The 25,865-nt window shown below is 45.5% G+C and overlaps 1 protein-coding gene across 3 annotated transcripts in view; it reads right to left on the bottom strand.

Moving 5' to 3' along the window:
• ACSF2 (acyl-CoA synthetase family member 2) overlaps window positions 1-21,702 on the bottom strand; it is a 40,008-nt gene extending 18,306 nt beyond the window's left edge. For all 3 annotated transcript variants that reach the window (XM_008570818.1, XM_008570820.1, XM_008570819.1), the window contains exon 1: window positions 21,575-21,702. In XM_008570818.1, coding sequence (XP_008569040.1) covers window positions 21,575-21,702 — 128 coding nt within the window. The remainder of the gene's footprint in view (window positions 1-21,574) is intronic.
• Window positions 21,703-25,865: the final 4,163 nt, after the last annotated feature.

Genomic DNA, 25,865 nt, shown 5'->3' with positions numbered 1-25,865 from the left:
TTTTTGTTTTTTAAAAACGGTAAACTTGGGGCCGGCCCGTGGCTCACTCGGTAGAGTGCGGTGCTGATAACACCAAGGCCCCAGGTTCGGATCCTATATAGGGATGGCCGGTTTGCTCACTGGGTGAGCGTGGTGCTGACAACACCAAGCCAAGGGTTAAGATCCCCTTACCGGTCATCTTTAAAAAAATAAAAATAAATAAATAAATAAAAAGAGTAAACTTGGTTTGGCCCGTGGCTTACTCAGGAGAGTGCGGTGCTGATAACAACAGGGCCACGAGTTCGGATCCCATATAGGGATGGCTGGTTAGCTCACTTGGGAGAGCGCGGTGCTGACAACACCAAGTCAAGGGTTAAGATCTCCTTACCAGTTATCTTTTTAAAATAATAATAATAATAATAAAATTTAAAAAAAAATAAAAAATAAAAATAAAAACAATAAACTTTTTTAAAAAGTAGTTTTAGAGTTACTTAATAACGAGCAGATGGTACATAGAATTCCATGTACCCATCCCAGCCTAAAAAATAAAAATAAAAACAATAAACTTTTTTAAAAAGAAGTTTTAGAGTTACTTAATAACGAGCAGATGGTACATAGAATTCCATGTACCCATCCCAGCCCATCCCAACCCCAAGCAGTTTCCCCTATCATCAATATCTCACATTAGTATGGTACAGTTAGTGAAACAGTATAGATACACTGTCCATAGTTTGCATTAAAGTTTCCTTACTGTGTTGTGCTATTCTATGGATTTTGACAAACAGGGGGCCTCTTCATCAGGAGGGAGCAAGGTCTAGGTTGCGGCTGTCCTACTCTTTTCATAGGTCACCTCTCTACTTAGTCAAAGCCATGTGATTTGCTTCAGTTTCCTTTTCCAGGGTTTCTGCACCATGGCCCTAGGCTGCTGGCACTGAGTGGAAACTGGGGAGTGAACTGGGGAAAAGAGCATTCTCTCTGATTAAGGACAGAGGATCCTTGAGTTTGGATCTCCCAAGGGTGAAGCAACCCCTAAATTAATTGGGCAATAGTTCCTGGGGATGGGGCGGTGTCAGTTTCTAGAGAGGAGAAGTTCAAAGCTGTTCAGGACTCCTGATGATTAGATAGAGTAGGGCACTGACAGCCCACTCTGCAGCTGTTGTGCTGGAATGACCACGTGTTATCTTCTGTTGGTTGACCACGCATGCCTTGGGGACAGTTTCTGGGAAGAACAAGGTATGCAGGGCAGGGGGAAGCAAAACTGGGTTCCCCTATAATTGGGAGAGGTTTTAGCCAATGAAGTTTAAGGAGAAGTAGAACATGTAACTTTCAAGAAGAATCCTTAAAGGGAAGGGACATCTTCCTTTTTCCCTTCCTCAGGCTGGAATGCTACCCGGAACAGGAAAAAAAAAAAAATGGTAGCATTTTGGACCACGTGGTAATCTTGGGAACCACAGAGCAATGAGGCAGAGGGAGTCTGGCACCTTGATGGCAGGACGTTCCACACCAGCCACAGACCGACTGTCTCCTGGAAAAAGAAACTCCCATCTCCTTTAAGCCACTCTCAGTTTGGGTTTCTTTGATACACATTAATCTAATTCTAAAAAAACACAGGTGAAAATTATGAACTCCCATTCCACAGGTAAGAAAGCTGAAGTGCAAAGAGGTCAGGTGGCCTGCCTGGCTGGCAAATAGCTGAGCTGGAAGCAGAGGTCCCAGTGCAAGTGCCTCTACTTGACAGTGAGGCCTGCCCACGCCCTACTCCTAGCAGAGAAGAGTGGGTGGGGTAATTTCGGTTCTGGCTTTCTACGATCTGACCTCGATTTTATCTCCTACACAATTTCTACTAACTGATCCCAAGAAACTGGGACTGGGATAGGGCAAGAGCCAGGTGGAAACAGGCAGCTCTTCCAAAGAGTTAAAAAGAGTTCTAGAAACTCCTATCAATGCAATTTGCTCATAAACTTAGGAACCACCCATCATTTTGAAAGCCCAGCACAAACAGACTGGTTCTCCTTCCCACCCACACCCCAAATGCCTGGGGAAAAAAGGGTGGCCACTTCTTTTTCCATAAATAAATTTGGTTTTAAGAAAAGTTGTTTTTGTTTTTGTTTTTATGTGGGTGTGGGAAGCTGAAAGAGTTGGAGGAGGAGGGCAAGCAGTCCCAATTGCTCTCAGTAGCTACTTACACCGGGTACTGTAAAACCCAAGGCCCCCAGGGGCCAGCGGGACTGAGGTCAGGTGGGAGATCTGAGAAGAGGAGAGAAAACAGAGACCCACCTAAAGCTGCCCTCAGAGAGTTCGCCTGTGAGAATTCAGGCCCAGATCTGATTTTGTAAGAGAAGTCAGGAGCAAGGATTTTTTTTAAAAAAGAATTCTCTTCACTTTTCAGTGTTGGCAACTAATGTGCTCACTGCTTTATCCCCAATGCCCAAGTGCCTGGGACACAAGAGGTGGTCAAATGAAGGACCAAATGAATGAGTTAAAAAGAATGCACGTCTCAATTAAAAAACAGGTGAAGTGGGGCCTCACCAGAGCCCTGAGGCGTGGAGCTGGGGGAAGCCAAACCCAGTTGCAACCAGGTAAAGAGCATAACAAAAACACCATTTCACGTGGGTAGCCCACCATAGCCACTGCAATTGCCATGGCTGCTGCAAAAGTGTCTAGTCTCTGTAGCAGCAGTCACAGTCACCATATAGATGGCACGCCAGACTCTCAACTGCATTGACCCACGGAGAGGCACCAGCAGAGACAAAAAAAAAAAAAAAATTTCTCTCCACAAAGCACACTCCAGCGTCATAGAAGAAGCATCTGATTTACAGTAATAGGGGAGGACTTGATCACACCTGTCTCAGTACTGGACAGGTCATCTAGGCAACAAACCAACAGAGGAACAGTTAATCTGTCAGACGGAGAGAACAAATCCATGGTTATTAGAGGGGGGAGGGGTGGGGAGAGGGGAAAGATTGGATAAGGAGCATAAAGAATAAGTATGATTTGTAACGAGTATACTCATAAAAAATTTTTTTTAAATAAAAAATAAATATAAAATAAAATAAAATAAAAAATAGGCAAAGGCCTTAAATAGACATTTTCCCAAAGAAGGTATATGAATGACCAACAAGCAGATGAAATGCAAATAAAAACCACAATGAGGTACCACTTCATATCCACTAGGAAGGCAAAAAAAAGCAAGTGCTGGCAATGTTAAAAATACAAATTGTAGACCTCTCTTTGTTCAACTTCCAGACAAGATGGCAGAAGAGACGGTCCCTAGCATCACTCTCTCCCACAAATCAACCAATTTACAGCTATAAAAAAGCAATGACAGCCAAGATGGGGCCGCTAGAGCTCAGGGGAAGAGGAGGAGAGACCTATGGAGTGCATGAAGGTGGGAGAAGCCACGATGAGAGAAAGAAAAATCCAACCATTACAAGCCCTGGCAGCTTCCAGGCTGGAGCTGTTGAGCGCATGGAGCAGGAACCAGCAGAAGCCACAGCTGTGCCCTTGGGATGAAGTTGCTTGGAAGTGGCAGGGGAGAAGAGGGACTTGGTGGCCCCCCAGGACAGCAAGACCACTAATAGAGTTCCCTTGGACCCACATAGGAGCCAGGAACCACAACAACTGAAAGAAAAGAGCCACTTAGAGGCTGGTGAGGCATTGTAAGGGACCAGCACGCGGCCTGTCCCATGGGAAGTGTTTGGAGCATGGGTGGTGGGGGAGATGGGCCTACTGGGAGAACACTGGAACACAGCAAGGTCAGCTGATCTGCCCCCCAATCAGTGAAGGACCACTCAGAGGAGAGTGGTCAGGAATATAGAATCGCATGGGGTGCAGTTTGATGAAAAGACTTAGGGCCAGACCAGAGTTTCTACACAACCCAGGTGCACCGGATTTCACTAGACCTGGAAATGCCTATTAAGTCAACCATTAAGCCCTGAGCTGCACAAAAAGCCTTCCCTAGGGAAACAGCAGCAAAGCAGCAATCTAGCTCAACCACAGAGCTCAAGTGCTGGTTCCCACAGGAAGTTCCCCCATTTTAGAAGTAAGCAAAGGTCAACAAATTAGTTCCAGTGCGGAGTTTAAGTGTTTGGAACAGCAAATAATCCAACACAGAAATGAAAGAAAAAACAAAGTACCTGCAACCAGAGACAAAGTGTGATATTAACTAGTAAAGATCTCATTTCACCAAAGAACACCCATAACACCTAGAAGGACTGGAAGTCCCCTGGGCTACCTAGCTATAAAGGGGGGAGAGTTGAGGGCCTCAGCAATGCCCCCAGAAACCTGCAGCCAGTCCCAAGGGTGGGGGATAAGGGCTTCAGCCACACCTCCCTGACATGCACAACCGCCACAGTGATGACCACCAAGCCACCACAGGAAGCACCTCGGGCTCTCCCAAGCTGGGGTGGTAGGGGGCCTCGGGCCTTGGCCATACCCCCCCCACACACCTGCAAGCCAGCACAGTGAAGACCACTGAGCTGTCACAGGAAGCACCCTGGGGCTCTCCCAAGCTGGGGCGGTGCAGGGCTGAGGGTCTCAGCCACACCCCCCCCACACGTGCAACCAGCCCAGTGATGACCACCAAGCCACAGCAAAAAGGGACCTGGGTTCCCAAGCTGGGGTTTTGGGGGGCGAGGGCTTTTGCCACACCCCCCTGACATGGGCATCCAGCCCAGCAATGACCAAGCCACCGCCGGAAGCCCACCAATCTCCCCTGCGGGAATGAGGGGGTGCCACAGGCCTCAATCCCACCCTTCCTCCTTCTTTCATCCCATTTCCTTCCCCTTTCCCCTCTCCCACTCCCGCCCAACTGCTCTGCAACATCATAGAATGTAAAAAATAATACTAATAAAATTACATTAAAATAAATAAATTAAATAAAAAAATAAAAATTGTAGGAGACCGTTGATTTGGACTAAGTTTCTGCACTAGGCCACAACAGACCAGACTAAAAATCAAAATGGAGTCATCCCAGCTGAAGTTCACATCACCAAACCTAAACTAAATGGTTGTCTGACCACCTGAGAAATCAGGAGAGAGCCAATTTCTCAAACAAGCCAGTTTAAATCTTCAGTAGGAATGATAATGAAGTTCCCTCTGCTTTAATTTTATTTTTATAAATAAGTTTTAGCAGTTTATTTCATAATTGGTCTTAATAGGGAGGTGTTCTATACTGATATTTTATTCTAAATCTTATGCCAAACATATATGACCCAGTACTTGATATATACAAAGGACGGGGATGAGGTCCGGCCTGTGGCTCACTTGGGAGAGTGATGCTGATAACACCAAGGCCACGGGTTCAGATCCCTATATGGGGATGGCCGGTTAGCTCACTTGGGAGAGCGTGGTGCTGACAACACCAGATCAAGGGTTGAGATCCTCTTACTGGTCATCTTTAAAAAAAAAAAAGGGTGGCGATGGCAGAGGCAATAAAAAAAAAAAAAATAGAAAGGTTTACTTTAAGTAAAATTGATTTAGAACTGTTCAAGTTTACACAATGTAGAAGTGATAAGGTTAAAATTTGCTAACAAAGGTCATTAAAGCAAATTCCAATAATTCATTTAAGATATTTAGTTTATAAAATTTCAACTTACAGGCCGGCCCGTGGCTCACTCGGGAGAGTGCGGTGCTGATAACACCAAGGCCACGGGTTCGGATCCTATATAGGGATGGCCGGTTTGCTCACTGGCTGAGCGTGGTGCTGACAACACCAAGTCAAGGGTTGAGAACCCCTTACCGGTCATCTTTTAAAAAAAAAAATTTCAACTTACACGTTTTTGTGTGTGGCTGGCTGTCAACTTATACTTTTGAGGAACATGTCTATAGTGTAAAATAAGACACAACTACATTAACTATGTTTCCTTTTGTCAAAACTTGAATATATAATAAATAGAAAAGAAGGAAACTAACATTTGCTAGACAATTTCTATGTGTTAAATGCACACATGAAAAAGATTCTTAATCCAGTTTTATAAATACATTTTTAGTTCTCATCCACCTTGCCCTGAATTCACACTTGACTTTTTCACTTTTAACCATCTCTTGATTTTTCTTTCTACCTTTTAAAAAAATATTTATTTTTATGGGGTACACTGTGTTGTTTTAATACATGCATGTATATGGCTGTACTAGCCAGTGGAAAAGAAACAAACAAGGGTTCGCCGGTCAGCTCAGTTGGTTAGAGTGGGGTGTTGTAACACCAAGGTCCAAGGTTCAAATCCCTCTGCTTTAATCTTCACATAGAAAGGACAGTCTGAGTAACCTGATGTTAAATAATCAGTTATTTTTCCATTGTTCTGTCTCCCTGTCCCCACCTAACAAAGAAAGTAACTTTGAAATGACTGATCTGACTTCTCTTGTTTCTGCTTTCTTCAGCACTTTTTCTGTCTATAAAGTCAACCTCTTTTGCTCAGCTCATCAGAACACTTATTCCATTTAATGGAATGAAGTATTGCCTGATTCTAGAATCACAATAAAGCCAACTGAGATATTTAAATTTGTTGTAATTGTGTCCTTTCACAGCAAGCACGTGGAGAAATTGGAATCTTAGTATGTTGCTGGTGGGAATGCAAAATGGTTTGGCCACTGTGAAAAACAGTGTGGTGGTTCTTCAAAAAGTTAAACACAGAATTACCATGACCCAGCAACTCCACTCCTAGGTATATACCCAAAAGAACGGAAAGATGTTCAAACAAAACCTTGTACATGGGCCGGCCCGGTGGTGCACTCGGTAGAGTGCGGCACTTGGGAGTGCGGCGGCGCTCCCGCCAAGGGTTCGGATCCGATATAGAGACCAGTCCGCTCACTGGTTGGGCGCGGTGCGGGCGCGACACCGAGGGTTGCGATCCCGTAACTGGTCACGAAAAAAGACAAAAAGGAAAAAAAAAACCTTGTACATGAATGTTTACAACAGCACTACTTGAAATAGCCAAAAGGTAGAAAAAACCCAATGTCCAGCAACAGATGAATGGATAAACGAAATGTGGTATATCCATCCATACAATGGAATATGTTATTTGGCCATAAAAAGAAATGACACCAAGTTCAAGAGTTTGTATCCCTGTACTGGCCAGCCACCAAAAAAAAAAAAGAAAAAAGAAGAAGAAAAAAAGAAATGAAATACTGATACATATTACAACATTGCTTAATCTCAAAAACATTATGCTAAGTGAGAGAAGCCAGTGACAAAAGACCACCTATTTGAAATGATTCCAAACACTTACACAGTTTGTGTAAAAGTTATCAGAATCAAAATGGAGTCACTTGTGTCAATCCCTAACAAAATGGAGCTTGGGAAGACCACAAAGGGAGGGTTCTTACGCATGATTGCCTGATAACAAGAACTATTACAAAAGACTCCCAAAAGCACAAACTTGCACAAAGGCCTCCATGACATTATACAAAAAAATACTTCTGCAAGAACATCGGCCCAGCAACTCCCTGTCCAAACTTGGACTCACAGCACTCTTATTGATCCTTATAGGAAAGGATAATTGTTTCAAAACAATTTATGTAATTCTCCCCATTTTACCTCTAAAAACCCTTGTCTTCCTCTGCCTCCCTGAATACACCCTTTGTTTCCTATGGCATGCGTATTCCACACTGCAGAGCTCATTCCCCATTAAACTCATTGTTTTTGGAGAGATTTTGACATTTGTTTATATTTTTACATTTTTTATATTTTGCTGTGATAAGAACATGGAATGTACTCCCCTCCCCTTCAGAACACTATGCCACACTTATCAGACTCCATTTGTGAGTTATTGACTTCAACTACTGGACTCCAAAATGCATATCAACCCAGGAGTTTGACAGACACTTTAAGACCTTAGGCCATGGCAGAGCTCCACTCTGTCGGCTGTTTCTTTGAAGACTGAGAGCTTAGGCTGAGACAGGGCCACATCCTGTCAGCCTTTGAGCTAATTTCTGAAACCTCCCCCCCCCCACCCCAACACCGGTACTGCCCTCTAGCGTCAGGAGATCTTAGAGTCTGTCCTCAGGGATCACTGATGTGCTGGTCACACATCCACCTCGGGAATCTCTCCTGTAAAGGTACACCTCAAACTTCAGTTAGACTTGACTTTTCCACAGAGGACTGCTTGCATCCTAATTGAGCAACTAGACTTTAACAATTAGACTCTAACAAAATTGGAACCCACTCACTATGTGGCTAAGGTACCCCCTCTATTGAGTGTACCTGTGAGATTTATTCTCATTTTCTCCCCCTCTTATTTGTTCCTCCTCTTAATCCCCCCACTACTTGTTCTTCATTATTATCCCCTCTCTTTAAGCACTGTGAACAAAAAAGAAGAAAATCTCTTTGTATGGTAATAAACCATGTGATTGATAAAATCATACTTTGGACATCTCTTTTTTTTTTTTTTTTTTTTTTTAGAATGGCTATTATCAAAAAGACAGATCTTAGGGCCGGCCCGTGGCTCACTCGGGAGAGTGTGGTGCTGATAACACCAAGGCCACAGGTTCGGAACCTATATAGGAATGGCCGGTTGGCTCACTTGGGAGAGTGCGGTGCTGACACCACCAAGTCAAGGGTTGAGATCCCCTTACCGGTCATCTTTTAAAAAAAAAAACCCATATAGGGATGGCCGGTTGGCTCACTTGGGAGAGTGCGGTGCTGACAACACCAAGTCAAGGATTGAGATCCCCTTACCGGTCATCTTTTAAAAAAAAAAAAAGACAGATCCTTACTTTTATTTGTTTATTTTTTTTTGGCATCTGGCTGGTATAGGGATTGAACCCTTGACCTTGGTGTCATCAGCACCATGCTCTAACCAGCTGAGCTAACCTGCTAGCTCTGGTCATCTCTTTATTTTAACCATACAAACAGTATGATTCCATTTATACGAAATGTCCAGAATCATCAAATCTATAGAGTCAAAAAATAGGTTAAGTGATTGCTTAAGGCTGGAGGGGGTGCGGGGTGGGAAGGGAGAATTGAGAGGTGATAGCTAAAGGGTATGGGGTTTCTCTGTGAGGTGATGAAAATGCTCTAAAATTGACTATGGTGATGGTTGCACATTTCCGTGAATATATAAAAACCAGTGAATGCACACTTTAAAAATTGTGCATAATTCTACTCCTAGGTATTTTACACAATAGAAATCATACATGTGCTCACCACAAGACAAGTATTAGATATTTGTATCATCTCCAATATACAGAGTACCAAAATGTCCATCAAAGGTCTAATAGCTAAATAAATGGTGACATTATTTGTAATTTTATACAGGAATGAAAGCAAAGAAACTATGACTACACCCAACAATATGAATGAATGAATCTCATTAAAATGTTAAATGGAAGAAGACAGAAAAAGATTTATTGTCTGATTCCATTTTTATGTACTGTTAGAAGTCATGAGAGTGTCAGTTGGTGGGGGTTACTGACCTTAAAGTGGTCATGAGGGAGCTCCTGGGGTCTTGATCCAAGTGCTGGTTACATGGGTGTGTTCAGTTTAACAAAAATTTGTCAAGAAAGCCCTTAAAATATGTGTACTTTTCTGAATCTGTGGTATAATTCGAGACAAAGTTAAAAAAAAAAAAAAAAACCTAAGGGCTTAAGGTAGTGTTGATATAGTCGTAATTAATAAATGAAATTTAGCAACAAATTATAGTATCTATTTACCATTCTGCCAGAAAAATAAAAGCAGCATATCACTTCTGTGTGAAATACATACATACATTCATAAATAATGCTGGGCAAGCCAAGAAAACACATCTGTTTGTGATTTCTGTTTTAGAAATGACTCAAGAAAAGTAATAATCTCGATTTTGAACATAGTTAAGATTTTTCCTTCCCAAGAGTTCCAATAAGTGATAAAGCAGTTTGTGTGCTCTCTGTACAGTTCTTGGCACACTGTTAGCCCTACCAACCGGTTTCATACATGCACGTACATGTAAACATGTTCTCCAGGTTCAGGAGCACAGAATAGCTGGCTCCACAGGCTTACCGGATGCGAGGCTTTGGTTCAGAAGGCAGCCCCCAAGTGGAACTCTGCTCCAGCGGGAAACAAGATCCACCCGATAACTAAATACCTGCTTTACAATGTAATTTCCAAGAATGTCCTAGAGACTTTTAATGACAAGTCAAGAGTATAATGATTCTGCTTTATGAAAAAAAAAATCGCACTGTCAGGGGGGAGGCAGAGATGGCTAAATCTGCAGGTACATGAACGAAGAGAGATAGAAACACTAAGCACTCCTCTGTCCTGTCATACAGGTTTTCTAGGCAAATCACCACAACTCATGGGAGACAAGTGCTTTTATCCCTGTTTTACACAAGGAGAAAATTGAGACAGAGAAATTAGGCAACTTGTCCAAGAGGCCACAAAAATGTTGATTTAAACAGCCTCATCATCTGATTGCAAACAGCTTTCCACTAAGACAGACCGAGTGACGCTGACACACAGAACATAGTAATCACCAAATCTGCCACAAAGTCACAGAAGATAGAAGACACGTGGCCAGTAATAGAAAAAGATGTCCATATCATGAATCAAAGCAAAACAATCATGAGGCATTTGTTTCCCAGAAGATAAGCAAAGATGAAAAACAGTGATACTATGATGTCTGCAGTCCACTTTCAAATAGTGGCAAAAGTGTGTGTGTGTGTGTGTGTGTGTGTGTGTGTTTGCAGAGAGAAAGTATGGAGACCAGAGGACATAGTCTCTGATCTTTTAGTAGCTGATACTTTAAACTCAATCCTTCCGATCATTCATCTGAATTATTATGCCACTGGCCCAAAAACCTGCTATTCCAAAACTCTCTCTCCATATATTGAAAGTAATTCAACCTGTCTGATACATACAATAATAAGTGAAAAGTTACTAGAGGGGAAAATATAACAAATCAGTAATCCTCTGCCCTTTCTAAAGAAGTCTAAGTTTAATTTCAAAACTCCATGATAGGCATTCTTATCAAAGACAACTCAAAGGCAGTACTAGAAAGCAGCTTCAGCTAAATGAGAATTCGTTCTTGCAACCCGAGCCAGTCTGTGTCCTAGTTGGCTTCGTGCAATCAGAAAGAGATTATCCTGGGATAAGCTAGAGCACTGAATTATAACGCTGCATTCAATATTGCCTATATAAAGCTCCCCAACTAGAGAAAATTAATAAAATGGTTATTAATTTCAACATAAAAACAAGACTTGATAATACATAATGCTGGCAAGGATGTGGAGAAACAGACCAGTGTAAATTGGTACAAGATTTTTAGGGGACAGTAAGTACAGAAGCCATGAAGCCTATGGAGCTCATGCTTTAGCATCTTGCCCACCACCCTAGTGCTGGGAGTTCCTGGGAATTGGAGAGGGGAGGCTGGTTGCAAATCAAGAAGCATTTATTTGTCAGCATTTCTGGCAAATTGCCTAAAGAGATCGTGAAAGAAAAGGACCTTCAAAGTCTCAGCAATTTTTAGCAAATTATTTTCTTATTCTAAATTAACATTCAATTTGCAGCAAATTTGGTATGTGAAAGTTGGTTATACAAATTGGGTCATTCTTGTCATGCCCAAACTAAAATTGGAGTTGAGGAGCCAGGAGGAAAAACCACTTGGGGCACACAGCACCCCTTACATGAAGAATTTTCTACAAACCCAGCTGCTGAAACAGCTTGCTCTAATCCTATGACTAGTTTTTACCTAGAAGCTGCTGAAACAACCTTCTATGACTCTAAGACTAATTTTATCTGTGGGGATCACTCACCAATCAAAACCTGCCAACTCCCCAAAACTCCGCTTGTGTCAATGAGCTTTCTGTCAAAACAATACGTTGCATTTTTCTTTCTAGTAAAACTCTCAACCCTTTCTTTGTGCTTTGAACATACTAAAGACCACCCCGGTCTGTGTGTATGCCCTGGACTGTGATCCTGTTTTCCCAAATAAAAGCGTCTCGCATGATCCTCACATTAGTCTCGGACCACTTTGTTTATGGATGAAGAAGCAAGAGGTTCGTTTTTTAAGGTTCTGCCCCTGGTGGGTGGCAAATCTGGACCTCTTTCTGAGTGTACTGTTCTTTACACTTCAGCCCATTCACAGGCTAACCTGCTTTACACTTCAGCCCATTCACAGGCTAACCTGGGGGCCCCCAAGAGCTGATGGGGCCTTCTGAGTGTCATGGGCCCACAAAGAACCCCAACTGGGAGGGTCCCTTCAGCAGCTGCGCCACTAGGCTACCCACTTTGCAGCCCTCAAGCACACACTGGCATTTTTCCTTGATTTATTTGTGGTATCCGATTCATCCTCTTTACTGCCTCTGATCTCTGTTTTGATTCCAGCTCTCCTGTCCCAGCACCAACCTAAATGGCTTTGCACCCCTGGTTCAAGACAAACCTGGAAATCATTGTGCCCCAGTATTGACTCTGCCCAGCCCAGCCTAGGCTATGGGCAGGAACTGGAAGAAAAACACGGGCTGGCTGGTTCAGGGAACTTCAGATGGAAGCTGTGGCATTCTGTGACATTCCAGGTCTGGCAACCGAAGTCCTGGGCTAGAGGTCACTGTGGGCACAAAGGATTCCACAGATCTGATAGGGTCTGGTAGATAGCACAGGGAGAGCCCAGCAGAAGCAGGGATGATTGCAAATAAGCAAACAGGTCGGCAACCTAAGAGGAGAAGCTGTTTGTTTTGCCTGCTATTGCATATTATCTGTTGAGTGAAGGTTCTCGAAATTTGGGCCAGATGTTTGCAGGTGGACCCTGCCCCTGCCAGAGGTTAGAACTACCTCAGGTGCTGAGCAACGCCTCTTAATCCTTTCTGATGGCACCGGGGAGGAAGGATTGGTGGACTCAACTGTGACTTAGAGGCTGTCCGGTTAGCTCACTTGGGAGAGCATGGTGCTGGTAACACCACGGTTATGTGTTTGTATACCAATCCAGCCAGTCACCAAAAACAAAACAAAACAAACAAACAAAAGAACCGTGACTTGTTCTGAGAGGCCCATAGAACTGCAGGGACATTCCCCAAGCCGCTTTCCTGGGGTGGCGCCACGCTAGCCACCAGCAAGGCTTTATAAATGAAATTGATCCCCATACTGGCCAGCTGCCAAAAGAAGAAATGAAATTGAAAGCAATATCCTGTTTTGTTCCAGGTCATAGACTGGCCTCTGCCCCTCCCTCCACAGGAACTGGGTGCAAGGCAGGTCCCTAGGTCCTAAGAAAAACATACATCATCAAGGCTAAAAGACATACAACTACCTCGGTTTACAAATTTCATTTTATATATAAGAGAAAAGGATTAATATTTAGCCTGTAAGTAAAAAAAAATAATAATAATAAAAAACACAAATCAATAAGAACAAATAATCTAACACAATAAACAGGCAAAGAATATGAACAGGCTTGACAATAAACATTTCGAAAGATACCCCAATCTCACTGCTGATAATCAGTAAAATGTAAATTAAAACCACAGTGAGTTACCCTTTTGCCCCCACCAGAGTAACAAACACTTTATTTTATTTTTTTTGTCTTTTTCCGTGTCTGGCAACGGATCACAACCTTCAGTGTTGCCCCCGTACCGGGCCGGGGACCGGCAACGGGATCGCAACCCTCGGTGTTGCTCCCGCGCCTCGCTCAGCCAGTGAGCGGGAGCCGGTCTGTATGTGGGATCCGAACCCTCGGGCGGGAGCGCCGCCGCGCTTCCCAAGCGGCGCGCTATCCAGTGCGCCACCGGGCCGGCCCAACAAACACTTTAAAGTCCTGCAGTACTAAGCGTTTGCAGGCATGTGAGGAAACGGCAACACTTGGTGCAGTGGTGGTCACGGTAGCACAGACTCTTCGGGGCAATGTCTAGTAAAGCTGAAAATGGCAACTCTTCAACAGAGCGATTCCATTGTTAGTCATACAATGGACTACTATACAGCAGGTAAAACAAATAGCCTAGATCTATAAGTGTCAACGTGAATAGACATCAAAAACACATACTCCTGAGTAAAAAAAGAAGGAAACTATGATACTACTTTGGCTGAAATAACAAAAGCATAATATGTTTTATTTATGGAAACAAAAAATTGCAAAACCTAAGAACACTTATTACTGACATGGCATGATTGTGTTTACATGTTTAAAGAAATGTAAACTTTAAATACAAACCAAATGATACAATATACTTACTGTCCGTGGATTCAGAGACATATTAAAAGTATAAAACATGCTCTGATAGTGGTAAATAAATGACAGTATGCATTTGGCAAAACCCACAGAACTGTACAACACAACGAGGGAACCCTAATGCAAAATCGAGTTAATGATAATAGATCAATATTGGTTTATAACTGTAACAAATGTACCATACTAATGGATAGGGACACTATCTGTACTTTCTGCTTAATTTCTCTGTAAACCTAAAACTGCTATAAAAATAAAGTCTATTGAGAAAAAGCTCTGATATGACATATATTATATTTATGACAGGAGACATATAAAAGGGACTTCAACTTGATCTGTAATGTTTAAATTATTTTATTTATAATTTTCTGGTTAAATGTTAACTCTAAGTGTCAGGTACACAGGTGTGTTATTTTACCGTGCAGTGGTGTTTACAATTTTTTTCCATCTGAAAGTTTTAAGAGGAAAAATACAAGGGTACCTAAAATGTTTAAAAGATGGAGCAACTTCCTGGCATAGACAGAAGATCCACAGGATCTGTCATGTGAAGGGCAAAATCCAAGACCCACATTTATGCAACCAGGAAGAGCCCTGATCTGTCTATGTAGTTCACGTGCTGTACTCATAGGAAAGCCTCAGTCCTCATTCAACACATTCACTCTTGTGTTCTAGCTAAATGGTCCAACACATTGAAAGGCAGGATCTCCTGTCCTATCTCCCATGCACACCACCTCAACATTCATGATCCCAGTACAGCATCCTTCCAGCTCATGTGCAACTCACCATGCCACGTACCAGGGAGCTGCATCCTCTCGGGTGCTCCTTTTCCTAATTTGCACAGAGACACTAGGCTAGTGGTTGACCTTCCTGTGGTACCTGATATGGAAGTAGAGATGGCTGATGCTTGGGCAGGAAAGGATAACCCTGAACTACTGAGTTTGCACCTGTAATAACTGTTTTATCCTGAAATAAAGTTATAATATTTTGTAGCTGCATAGATGAGTGATACATTTATACCAGCTACAATGTGCAGCTACTACTGTTCGAGAAAATGGAGGTGCTATTGTGACAAATAAAATCCAAAACAGAGCACTACTAAATGGTAATTTTCTTAGTGAACGGCCATTTTAGTGCATGGTGGACATTAAATGCACAAGAATAACTATGATGTTTAAAAAAGGTCCTCAGTGGCTGGTTAACTCACTTGGGAGAGTGTGGTGCTGAAAAAACCAAGTCAAGGGTTAAGATCCCCTTGCCGGTCATCTTAAAAAATAAATAAATAAATAAAAATTAAAAAGGTCCTCAGTAAAAAATGAACTTTGTTTCACATACTATATTTTAAAAAATAACACCAAAGTCAAGGGTTCAGATCCCCTTACCAGCCAGCTGCCAAAAAAACCCCAAAAATTATGTGTGTGTGTGTGTGTGTGTGTGTGTGCCTAAAAACAAACAAATGAACAAAATCTTAAGAGACCCCCAAAATTATGTGTGTGTGTGTGTGTGTGTGTGTGTGTGTGTGCCTAAAAACAAACAAATGAACAAAATCTTAAGAGGCTGACCAGTTAGCTCAACATGGTGGTTAGAGCATGGTGTTGTAACACCAAGGTTGAGGGTTCAGATCCCCATACCAGCCAGCCACCAAAAAAATAATAAAACTCATCAAACTATACACTTAAGATCTCTGCTGTGTGTATAATTATACCATAAGGTCCCATGATCTTTCCATCACCCAACATAGCCTCCCTGAAGGAGACTACAGCTGTTGACGGACACAGGCTACAAAGAACTCCCAAATACTAAGAGCTACAATAAAGATTTTGAACAAGATACTCCGTCTTGGTGGAAAGTTCCATTCTCACCATCTGTAGAACCACTGGTGTATGTATATTTGTGGGTATGTAGAAAAAGTACATATTATTTGGGCCCAGCGAACTCTTTTCTTGAAAGGGACATTTCTGAAAGCCTGAAACGCTTGGTGTCAAGAGGCAACCAGGCTGCAGGTGTTCCCTTGGGAGCACTTGGACAGAGCCTCTAGGGGAAGAGAGTCCAGGAGTCAGCAGTGGGGTTACTGAGGTACATACAACACCCAGAGCTCAGCTTTCTAGTATCAAAATTCTTGATATTTTCTGTTCACTCAGAGGACTACAGAATCACAGAATGTCAGGAGGTTAGAAGGGATTCAAACTCAGAGTTTGTAAGGGGTCAAGCACAAGTGAGATTTCATATCAGTATAAGGCTTCTTACTTCTAACCACAGCCCTATCGGTTTCAGGGATCAGGTTCAAACCCCAGCCTCTTTCAGAATCACAGAATATCTACAGAAATGTAGAAAGCCTCTTGTCCAAGCAGCCTAATTTACAAAGAAACTAAGATCCAGAGAGGTTACGTTACTTGCCTAAAGCCAGATTAAGTTAGAAGCGGTAGGGCTGGCGGGCCGGCCTGTGGCTCACTCGGGAGAGTGCGGTGCTGATAACACCAAGGACATGGGTTCGGATCCCATATAGGGATGGCCGGTTCGCTCACTGGCTGAGCGTGGTGCTGACAACACCAAGTCGAGGGTTAAGATCCCCTTACCGGTCATCTTTAAAAAAAAAATAATAATAAGATAAGCGGTAAGGGGATCTTAACCCTTGACTTGGTGTTGTCAGCACCACGCTCAGCCAGTGAGCGAACCGGCCATCCCTATGTGGGATCCGAACCCGGGGCCTTGGTGTTATTAGCACCGCACTCTACCGAGTGAGCCACGGGCCGGCCCTTACCGGTTATCTTTTTAAAAAAATAAAAAATAAAAAATAAAGAAGAAGCGGTAGGGCTGGGACTTGCTTTCCTGTCATCTAACTCTCAAATCGAGAAACACATACACGCCACTGGGGTTTACAAAATGTGACTCGTAAGCTAGAAACACAACTTGTTTAGTAATGAAGGGAGAGGCACCTGGCATACTTGTTACCAGTCATTATTAGGGCACTCCCATGTCAAGGCCAACTCAAGAAATGAAATTATAGCCCGTATGTTGCTGTATGATCAGCTTTATTCCAACCGTCTGCATAAGCACAGTCCTGTCAACACATTCTGAGTAGCCCCACCTTTGCTTAGGTAGTTCTCCATGCTGGAACCTTCTCCCTTCTATACTCCATACAGTTACTAAACCATGGGCCACGAAGTCACTGCGAGAATGTGCAAGCCATTGTCACACGAGCACCACCTGTAAAACAGCTCACAGCTGAAATTGGTTGAACATGCTGTGCTGAACATTTTCTGAGAAAAGTCAAGTTCAGCTTAGGTCAAAAACTACTGAGCGAGAAAGTGATTCATTTGAACCCAGATCTGTCCGGCTCCAAAGTTTCGGTTTGTGGTGTGAATAAGTAAAATAATGAGAGAGATTAGGAGGGCTTCATACTCAGGGTTCTTAATGATCCAAGCACAAGTAAGATTTCGTACAAGTGGGCCGGCCCGTGGCTCACTCGGGAGAGTGTGGTGCTGATAACACCAAGGCCATGGGTTCGGATCCCATATAGGTAGGGATGGTCGGTTAGCTCACTGGCTAAGCGTGGTGCTGACAACACCAAGTCAAGGGTTAAGATCCCCTTACCGGTCATCTTAAAAAAAAAAAAAGATTTTGTACAAGTATGAAGGCTTCATACTTCAAGCTATAGCTCTATCATTTCAGAAATCAGGCTCAAGCCCTGTGCTCTTTAGGAAGTCATCCCTCCCATTCCCACCAATCAGATTCTTCCTGCTTTGACTGATATTCTTCCTGGTACTGCACGGTGTCTTTGGTCTCCCCCTGTAGATCTCTTTTAAAAAGGCAAAGAACTCTTTCAGTGAAAACAAGTTCATTCACTTTTGTATCCCCTACTGCAGCCTCCACAGTAGACTGCAATCTACTGCACGCGAGGTAAGGGACGGTAACTAAAACGGATGTGAACCGTTCACCGATCACAATGTCGTAGTCTGTTTCCATTGCTTATAACAGAATACCTAAAATGGGATGATTTATAAACAAATGAAATTTATTTTTTACAGTTTTGGTGACTGGGAAGCCCAATGTCCAGGGAACAGATCTGGTGAGGGGCTTTTGGTGGCAATTCAGAGAATTACAGGGTGAAGCAATGGCGAGTAAGAGAGCTAATCCACTCACTGGCTCTCCTCATAAAGCCATCAGAACCACACCCATGACCACCCATTAAACTAACAACCAGTTGCTCCATGAGTGGATATGGTTGATCCATTCACTAGCGCACCTCTTAAAAGGCACCACCTGTCAATTACCACAAGTGGATTTCCCACCCTCTTAACATTGTCACAATGGAGATTAAGTTTCTAATATATGAACTTCTAGGGGACACAGCTGACTCACAGCAATATCCGAGTTCATAGTTTATTTTCTATTGTTACATTTAGAACGGAGGATCCCCAGTGGAATGCACAGGGATATCATCATCAAATCATTTGTAAATCATCCTTTGGGTATTATGGGAAGAGCCTATTTTTGGCAACTATTCATGGTTTCCACCTCAAACACTTCAGGTTTAATACAAGCTCGTTATATAGATCAGCATATTATAGTTCCATTTGCATGTTTAAGTTGTTAGTCCCACATGATGCTAGCTACCCCCCTGGAGGGTGGTCCATGAAGCCCACCTACCGTTCTGTTCCCACCATCAGCACCAAGCCACTGGATCCCCACCTCTGAGCACCACATCCAATTCTGAGAGGCTTAAGCCACTGCTGCCTCCATCCTTCCCAGTTCCTAGTATTCTCAATACCCTGCATGCAGCTGCCTCGCAGTCAGCCCCAGGCCCACTTTAGTTAGGGGAGGTCTTGAGGAAGCTTGCTCACCCCAGGTGTGTCCTTGGAGGCTCCCTGAAGCCCCAGATTAGCCCATCCACCTTCCATGGGGAAAGGGGAATGTGGACAAGGGGGGGGATTGGCGGGTGAGGAGCCCTGAAGAGCTTTTTCATTCCTTCCAGGGAAAAAAGCTCTGGACAGCCCTGACTTGGATGGAGAGGGGGATGTCCAGCAGATCCAAGGACTTGACTTGCAGCTGGGCAGAAGCCACCATCTTGACTACCGACCAGGGGAAAGAATCAGGTCCAAGGAAGAGGACACAGAGGAGGATCTTCTTATACTTTCAGATCAGTTGGAATTCCCACCCAGACACCATTCAAAGGTTTACAGGGACCAGCCCTGCCTCCAAAGAAAGGCTGAGAAGAGGAAGCTTTTGTTCAATGGCCCAACCACCCAGCAAGTAGGTAGTATTAACAACAAACTAACCAGGCTTAGTGGCTAAGTAATAACATGTTCAAGGTTACACAGCCAGTAGGTGGAGGAGCCAGGGGTATCACCCAAGACAGTCTGGTTTCTAAATTCTTGTTCTTTCCTATCGGGCAAAACCGGGGATTTCATAAATAACAGACCTGGGCTATTGTGCAGCAGGAAAGCAAACTGTGTGCTGACCAGAAAGGGCAGAGGACAGAAGCCCAGGAGCTTTCCACACCATAGCACTTGGAACACTGAAGAGTGATCACTTTGATTTATCTCTTCCTCTCACTAGACTGCATGTTTCTGGAAGGCTGACGACTGAATTCTATGGTTTCCATATGCACAGTACCCTCGAGGTGCTTGGCACAGCATATGGTCTCAGGAATGTTTGAGATTCCTGAGGCTTCTGAAGAAGAGAGTAGGAGAGAAATCAGGTAAAACCACCAGTCACGGGCCAGCCCATGGCTCACTTTGGAGAGTGTGGTGCTGATAACACTAAAGCCATGGGTTCGGATCCCCATAGAGGGATGGCCAGTTGGCTCACTTGGGAGAGCGTGGTGCTGACAACACCAAGTCAGGGGTTAAGATACCCTTACCAGTCATCTTAAAAAACAAACAAACAAACAAAACCCACCAGTCAGCTGATAAGGGTGCACAAAGGAGGGAGTGTGAGGGATGGGAAAGATTTAGGCTAAATGCTCAGGAAATCTGATCTCTCTGAATAAATGGGTCTCTGACACAGAGACAGAATTTCTCTGAGGCCTGGTGCCTCCACCCTCAGAGATCAAAGGCCCGTAGCAGGTAAGTGACCTACAGAGTAGTTCACTCACAAGGTCAAGAGTCAGGAATCTGATATGACCTCATGTAGCACCATAAAATATGTACATTTTTGGGACTCACTTTCCTTAGAGTCCTCACAGCCTGAGGGGGCACTTATGAGTCCAGAGGAGAGGCTGGGAGCCTAGGGAGGCACTGGAAAGTAGTGAGTGACAGAGCTAGAAGAGGACCCAGCTCTCTTCACCCAAACCTACGAACGAGCCTTGATTCACTGGGTTTTCTCAGGAATGAGGCAGAGTGATGTTAAAGCATTGCACACTTTCATGAACCAGCAAGTTCAAAACCTTGTGATCTTGGAGATCTAGCCAAACAGTTTACATTTCCTTCCAACTCCTCCCACCCATTTTTTTGTTTGTCTGTTTGTTTGTTTTAAATACCAAATCTAGTTCTCTGAGATACAGCCCTTTTCAGGCTTCTTCTCCCTTTCCTGTGCCCAGCCCCCCACCCCACCTGGTGTCAAAAAATGGCATCCTGGGGCCAGCCTGTGGCTCACTTGGGAGAGTGCGGTGCTGATAACACCAAGGCCACGGGTTCGGATCCTTTAGGAAAAAAAAAAAAAAAATGGCATCCTGACCACAGACTTAGTATCTGGCTGGTTTGGGTGGCAGGGCAGGCTCAGTAGTGGGCAGGCCTCCCCTCTGCTGAGTGTTGGAGACAAGACCACTGATAGCATTTTGCGAGCCAGCCCTACGTAACCAAGGCACTTTCACATTTGCAATCTCAAGGGGTCCTCCCAAGGGCTGGTGACACCAGGAAGGCAGTTATACTCATTGTACTGCTACCCAGATGGCGAAGCTGCCTGCCAGCCCCATCCCTTGCACGGAGGACAGAAGAAAACAGGCCCGGCAGTAGGTAGGAAGAAGCAAAAGCAGTGTTTGATGAGGAGAGGGGAGACTGCTAAATTTAGTGGCCTGGGTGGGGGCAACTAGGGCTGATCCCCAAGGTTATCCCTGAAGGGGCTCCAGCTCAGAGGCAGTGTCCTGGGAGCAGAGGCCAGGCCTTGGCCCTTGCCCCTCTCCCTCAGGATACACTGCTAAAGGCCCACACTCCTGGCCTTCTGTGTGCCCTATAAAGGAAAGAATCTAGAGTCCTGGACGAGAACTCAGAGTTAGCTAAGGATCACAGCAGCCACCAGCTGCCACCAGCTGCAGCTCTTATTCCAGCGAGCAAGGCCAGCTTTTCCTGTTGTCTAGGTGCCAAGGTTGGGGGAGGGGGAAAGGGGTACCTACTCCCCAGGGCTCGCCATCCAAAGGCGGGGCAGCTGCGGGCCTCCCAGCCGGAGGAGCATCGGTCCCCAGCAAAGCGCTGCAGGACCCCCAAGATCCCATCCCGGGGGGCTGCCCCAGCCCCTCCCTTCCCGGGGCCCCGTACCTGAGGGGGCGGACACCCTGCAACCTCGCTTCCTGCCAACTCCGCGAGAGGGCGGCCCGGGCCACCAGCGCCCCCGGGCTCCGGGCGCACAGCCTCCCGAGGCGCAGCATCCCGACGTAGACAGCCATGGCTCTCGTCACCCGCGTCCGGGCTCGAGTAAACTTTTAAAGTGGGCCGAGGCGGGGCGAGCGCCGAGCAGGCGGGGAGGCGGGGAGGGCCACCGCTGCCTATGGGGTGTGGAGGACTCGGTCCGGGCGGGGAGGGGCGGGGCGACGAGGTGGCGACTCTGCTCGGGGGCCACCTTCCCCTCGGACCCCGAGGCGCACCCCCTCCCACCGTCGAGGAATTGCCCTGGTTTCCCGCTGGATCCGGAGGCCCCGACTGCAGCCCCAGACAGATCTCCCTTCTAACCACCTAGGGGCTTGGGGGGCGCAAGGGCCTTGCCCTCTGGCCCCGCGCCGATGCCCCCCGTTGTAGCACGGGGGGTCACGTGCTGGCTCCCCAGTCGCTAGCCAGAGGCCGAACCAGCTGGCGCGACGCACCCCGAGGTGTGCCAGCTGGAGCAGAGGGCCCGCGGGGCTGCGAAGGCAGCAGGGACAAAGGGTGCCGCAGGAGAGCCCCTTCCAGGCCCGCTGGCGCAGAGGCGAGTCCCAGCTGAGGCCAGACGTCAGCTTCAGAAGGGATGCCAGTTGGTACCCCCATCTCACGCGAGGCCTCTCCCATCCCTCCCCTGTGCTTCTGCCTTGGGTTCCAGAGCTGTGCCCCTGTAAGGTGGCAGCATCACAGATGGGGACCTGTATGTCCCATCCCCCACCGGCCTGCCCCAGCTTGGTGCCTAAAGCACAAGCCCCTGCGTTGCACCAGACATGAATGGAAAGCAACTGTGTGGGAAGTCAGCCCACCTGCCCTTCTCATTCTCTCTACAGCCCCTCCTTACAGCCCCTCCTTACAGCCCCTCCTTACAGCCCCTCCTTACAGCCCCTCCTTACAGCCCCCGAAGGCCCAGGTGGGGTGGGGTACTAAGACCTGGACAGAGCCACAGGCGGGACAGAGAGAAGGTGACTGTCCATCTGTGATCCTGGTTGGGAAAAGTGGCACTGCGTACCAAAGAGTGGCACAGTTCATACATGTTCCAGGTCGGCTCCGTCTTGGCCTAGCCTTGACCCTTCCTCCAGAGAAGGAGAGGGAGAGGACTGGGAGAAAGGGCCTGGCAGGGTGACCTCCCCTCTCCTGACCTGTAGGAGATGTAAACCCCACCAGGCAGAAAGGGCCACTAAGGGTAGAGTCTGGCCTGAGGAGACCTTTGCCCTTATCTGGGAACTTTGGCTCGATTTTGGTCAGGTCACGAGAAGGAGTCCATGCTGCTCCTTTTTATGATCCTGAGAGGGACTTCAAATCCCCCTAGAACCCTGGCTCCTGGTGGGGGTCTCCACACTTCAAGTTGTGTGGGGTTGGCGCAGGAAGGATACAAAGGAGCAGAGAGATCATGAGGAGCTGGGTTTGCAGGGTGCACCTTCCTAATGGAACTAACACCTCACTGTCGCTGTTAGCCCTGCCCAGGGACTGTGAGGTGCTGAGAGTGTCCCAAGTCCGTGGTCCCAGCCCTGCCTAGCAGGCTCTGCTACTAGCTTGTTGGGTGACCCTGGGTCAATTGTTGCCCCTCTCTGGGCCTGTGAAATGAAGGGTAGATACTGATCTTTTAAGATCTTCCACTCTTCTTGATAATTTGAGGGTCAGTCCTCAGGGCAGAAAGGGACAAGTTTCTCCTTGAACTTTGTTCCAGCCTGGACTTTTTTTTTTTTTTCCTTTTTTGTCTTTTTTCGTGACCGGCAACGGGATTGCAACCCTCGGTGTTGCGCCCGCACCTCGCTCAGCCAGTGAGCGGCCGGTCTGTATGTGGGATCCGAACCCTTGGCGGGAGTGCCGCTGCGCTTCCAACCGGCGCACTGTAGCAGTGTGCCACCGGGCCGGCCCCAGCCTGGGCTTTTTAAAACACTGGGCTCGGGCTGGCCCGTGGCTCACTCGGGAGAGTGCGGTGCTGATAACACCAAGACCCCGGGTTCGGATCCCATATAGGGATGGCTGGTTAGCTCATCGGGTGAGCGTGGTGCTGACAACACCAAGTCAAGGGTTAAGATCCCCTTACCGGTCATCTTTTTTTTCTTTTTTTTTTTTTTTTTGGTCTTTTGTCTTTTTCCGTGTCCAGCAACGGATTGCAACCCTCAGTGTTGCCCCCGCACCGGACCGGGGACCGGCAACGGGATCGCAACCCTCGGCGTCGCCCCCGCGCCTCGCTCAGCCAGTGAGCGGCTAAGCGGGAATTACCGGTCATCTTTTAAAAAAATAAATAAATAAAAATAAAACACTGGGCTCTCCTGACTCTTTCCAGGCACACATGCCATGGAATCACAGGCGCCAGTTTCAGGATATCTCCCTCATGCCAGGCTCTTCAAGGATGTTATCTCTGGGCCTCACAAACACCCTGCAAGGAAGAGGCATGCGTTGGAATGTGTCTCTCTTTTTATGGATGAAGAAACTGAGTTCCACAGAGGTTCATCCACTTAAGCACAGGCCAAGGCTCTGCCCATACTCACTTCGTGGTTTTGGGCAAGTCGTGGGGACATGTCCAACTTCAGTCATCATCTGTAAAATGGGGATAATAAATAACAACTTCACCCAGAGGGTTGGGATGAGGATTTGAGTAGGTGGCACAAAACTGGGACTTGGCCAGTTTTCAGTGATTGTTAGTTTCTTTCTCCTTCCTCGCCCTCCTCTTCTGTCTTCACTCTGAAACCTTCCTCTGTGTTAGAAATTGCAAACCTTTTTTAGGAGGAGGAACTGTTTTTTGTTTTGTTTTGTTTTGTTTTGTTTAATCTCTGCAAAGCTTTGATAGGCACTGGTTCCGTGGATGGGGAGGACGCCTGGGAGAAAGAAAAGTCAAGAGGACGGATGTGGGTGTCCCTGAGTCATGGTAGCAGGATCATGTTGACTTAGAATTCTTGGTCAGTATAGGAAAGTGGGGAGCAGGGCACTTAGACCATTCAGGATCTCCAACTTCCCTCCCCATCCCTCCAACCAACTAGGTTCTCCATTGCTCCCCAAAGGGCTTTCTGCCTGAGCTAAGTATGTCTGCTGTGTGCTGCACATGACATGCATAGTTTATGGTCCCTGTGGTTTTGCTCATGCCTTTGGCTACCCTGAGAAAGCCCTTATTCCCCTCCCTTTGCCAATATCCTTCCCTTCTGTGCTTCCAAAACAGGCTCAAAAGGGAAACATCATTTACTGATTTTTAAAAAATTTTAGCATCGGGCCGGCCCGTGGCTCACTCGGTAGAGTGTGGTGCTGATAGCACCAAGGCCACGGGTTCGGATCCCATATACGGATGGCCGGTTCACTCACTGGGTGAGCATGGTGCTGACAACACCAAGTCAAGGGTTAAGATCCCCTTACCGGTCATCTTTAAAAAAAAAAAAAAAAATTTTAGCATCGACCTATGAATAAAGTCTGAAAGACTTAATCACGGTGAGGGAATAGAATGTAGATATTACTAACCTTCAAAGTTACACTTGACAGTAGTTGAGAGGTAAGGGGCAGGAGGTACATGAAGGTACATGAAGTAAAGAAAAATGTTATTGTGTACAAAAGTAATAAAAATACATTAAGAGAACTTAGGGAGGAGAGATGGGGGTGCAAATCCTTGTCTATCAAATAAATAATCAAGAAATGGCAGAATAAGTATATTACTTAGAGGTAACTAGCAGAAGAAGATAAAACAGAAATGGTTAAAATTATTCTAATGGTTCCCTTTGGATTTCTCCAAAGAAGATATGCAGATGAACAGTAAGCACATGAAAAGATGTTCAGGCTGGCCAGTTAGCTCACTTGGTTAGAGCATGGTGTTAAATCACCAAGGTCAAGGGTTTGGATCCTCATCCTGGCCATTTGCCAAAACAAAACAAACAAACAAACAAAAAAAAAACAGCCAGCCACCAAAAATAAAATACAATTTGTGAATTATATATTTTTAAAAATGCTTAACATAACTAGTCACTAGGGAAATGCAAATAAAAACTATGAGATACCACCTCAAACCCAATGGGATGGCTGTAATAAAAAACAAACAAGCGTTGGTGGGGATGTGGAGAAAATGGAACCCTTGTGAATTGCTGGTGGGAATGTAAAATGGTGCAGCCACTTTGGAAAACAGTCTGCTGGTTCCTCAAAAACTTAAAAATAGAATTAACATAAGATTCAGCAATTTCACTTCTGGGTATACAAGGGATGTTCAAAA

This window comes from Galeopterus variegatus, unplaced genomic scaffold, assembly GCF_000696425.1.
Source record: "Galeopterus variegatus unplaced genomic scaffold, G_variegatus-3.0.2 Scaffold633, whole genome shotgun sequence".
In the NCBI taxonomy this organism is placed as follows: Eukaryota; Metazoa; Chordata; class Mammalia; order Dermoptera; family Cynocephalidae; genus Galeopterus; species Galeopterus variegatus.
The sequence above is the reverse complement of the archived record's forward strand: the minus strand, read 5'-3'. Positions and strand labels throughout refer to the sequence as shown.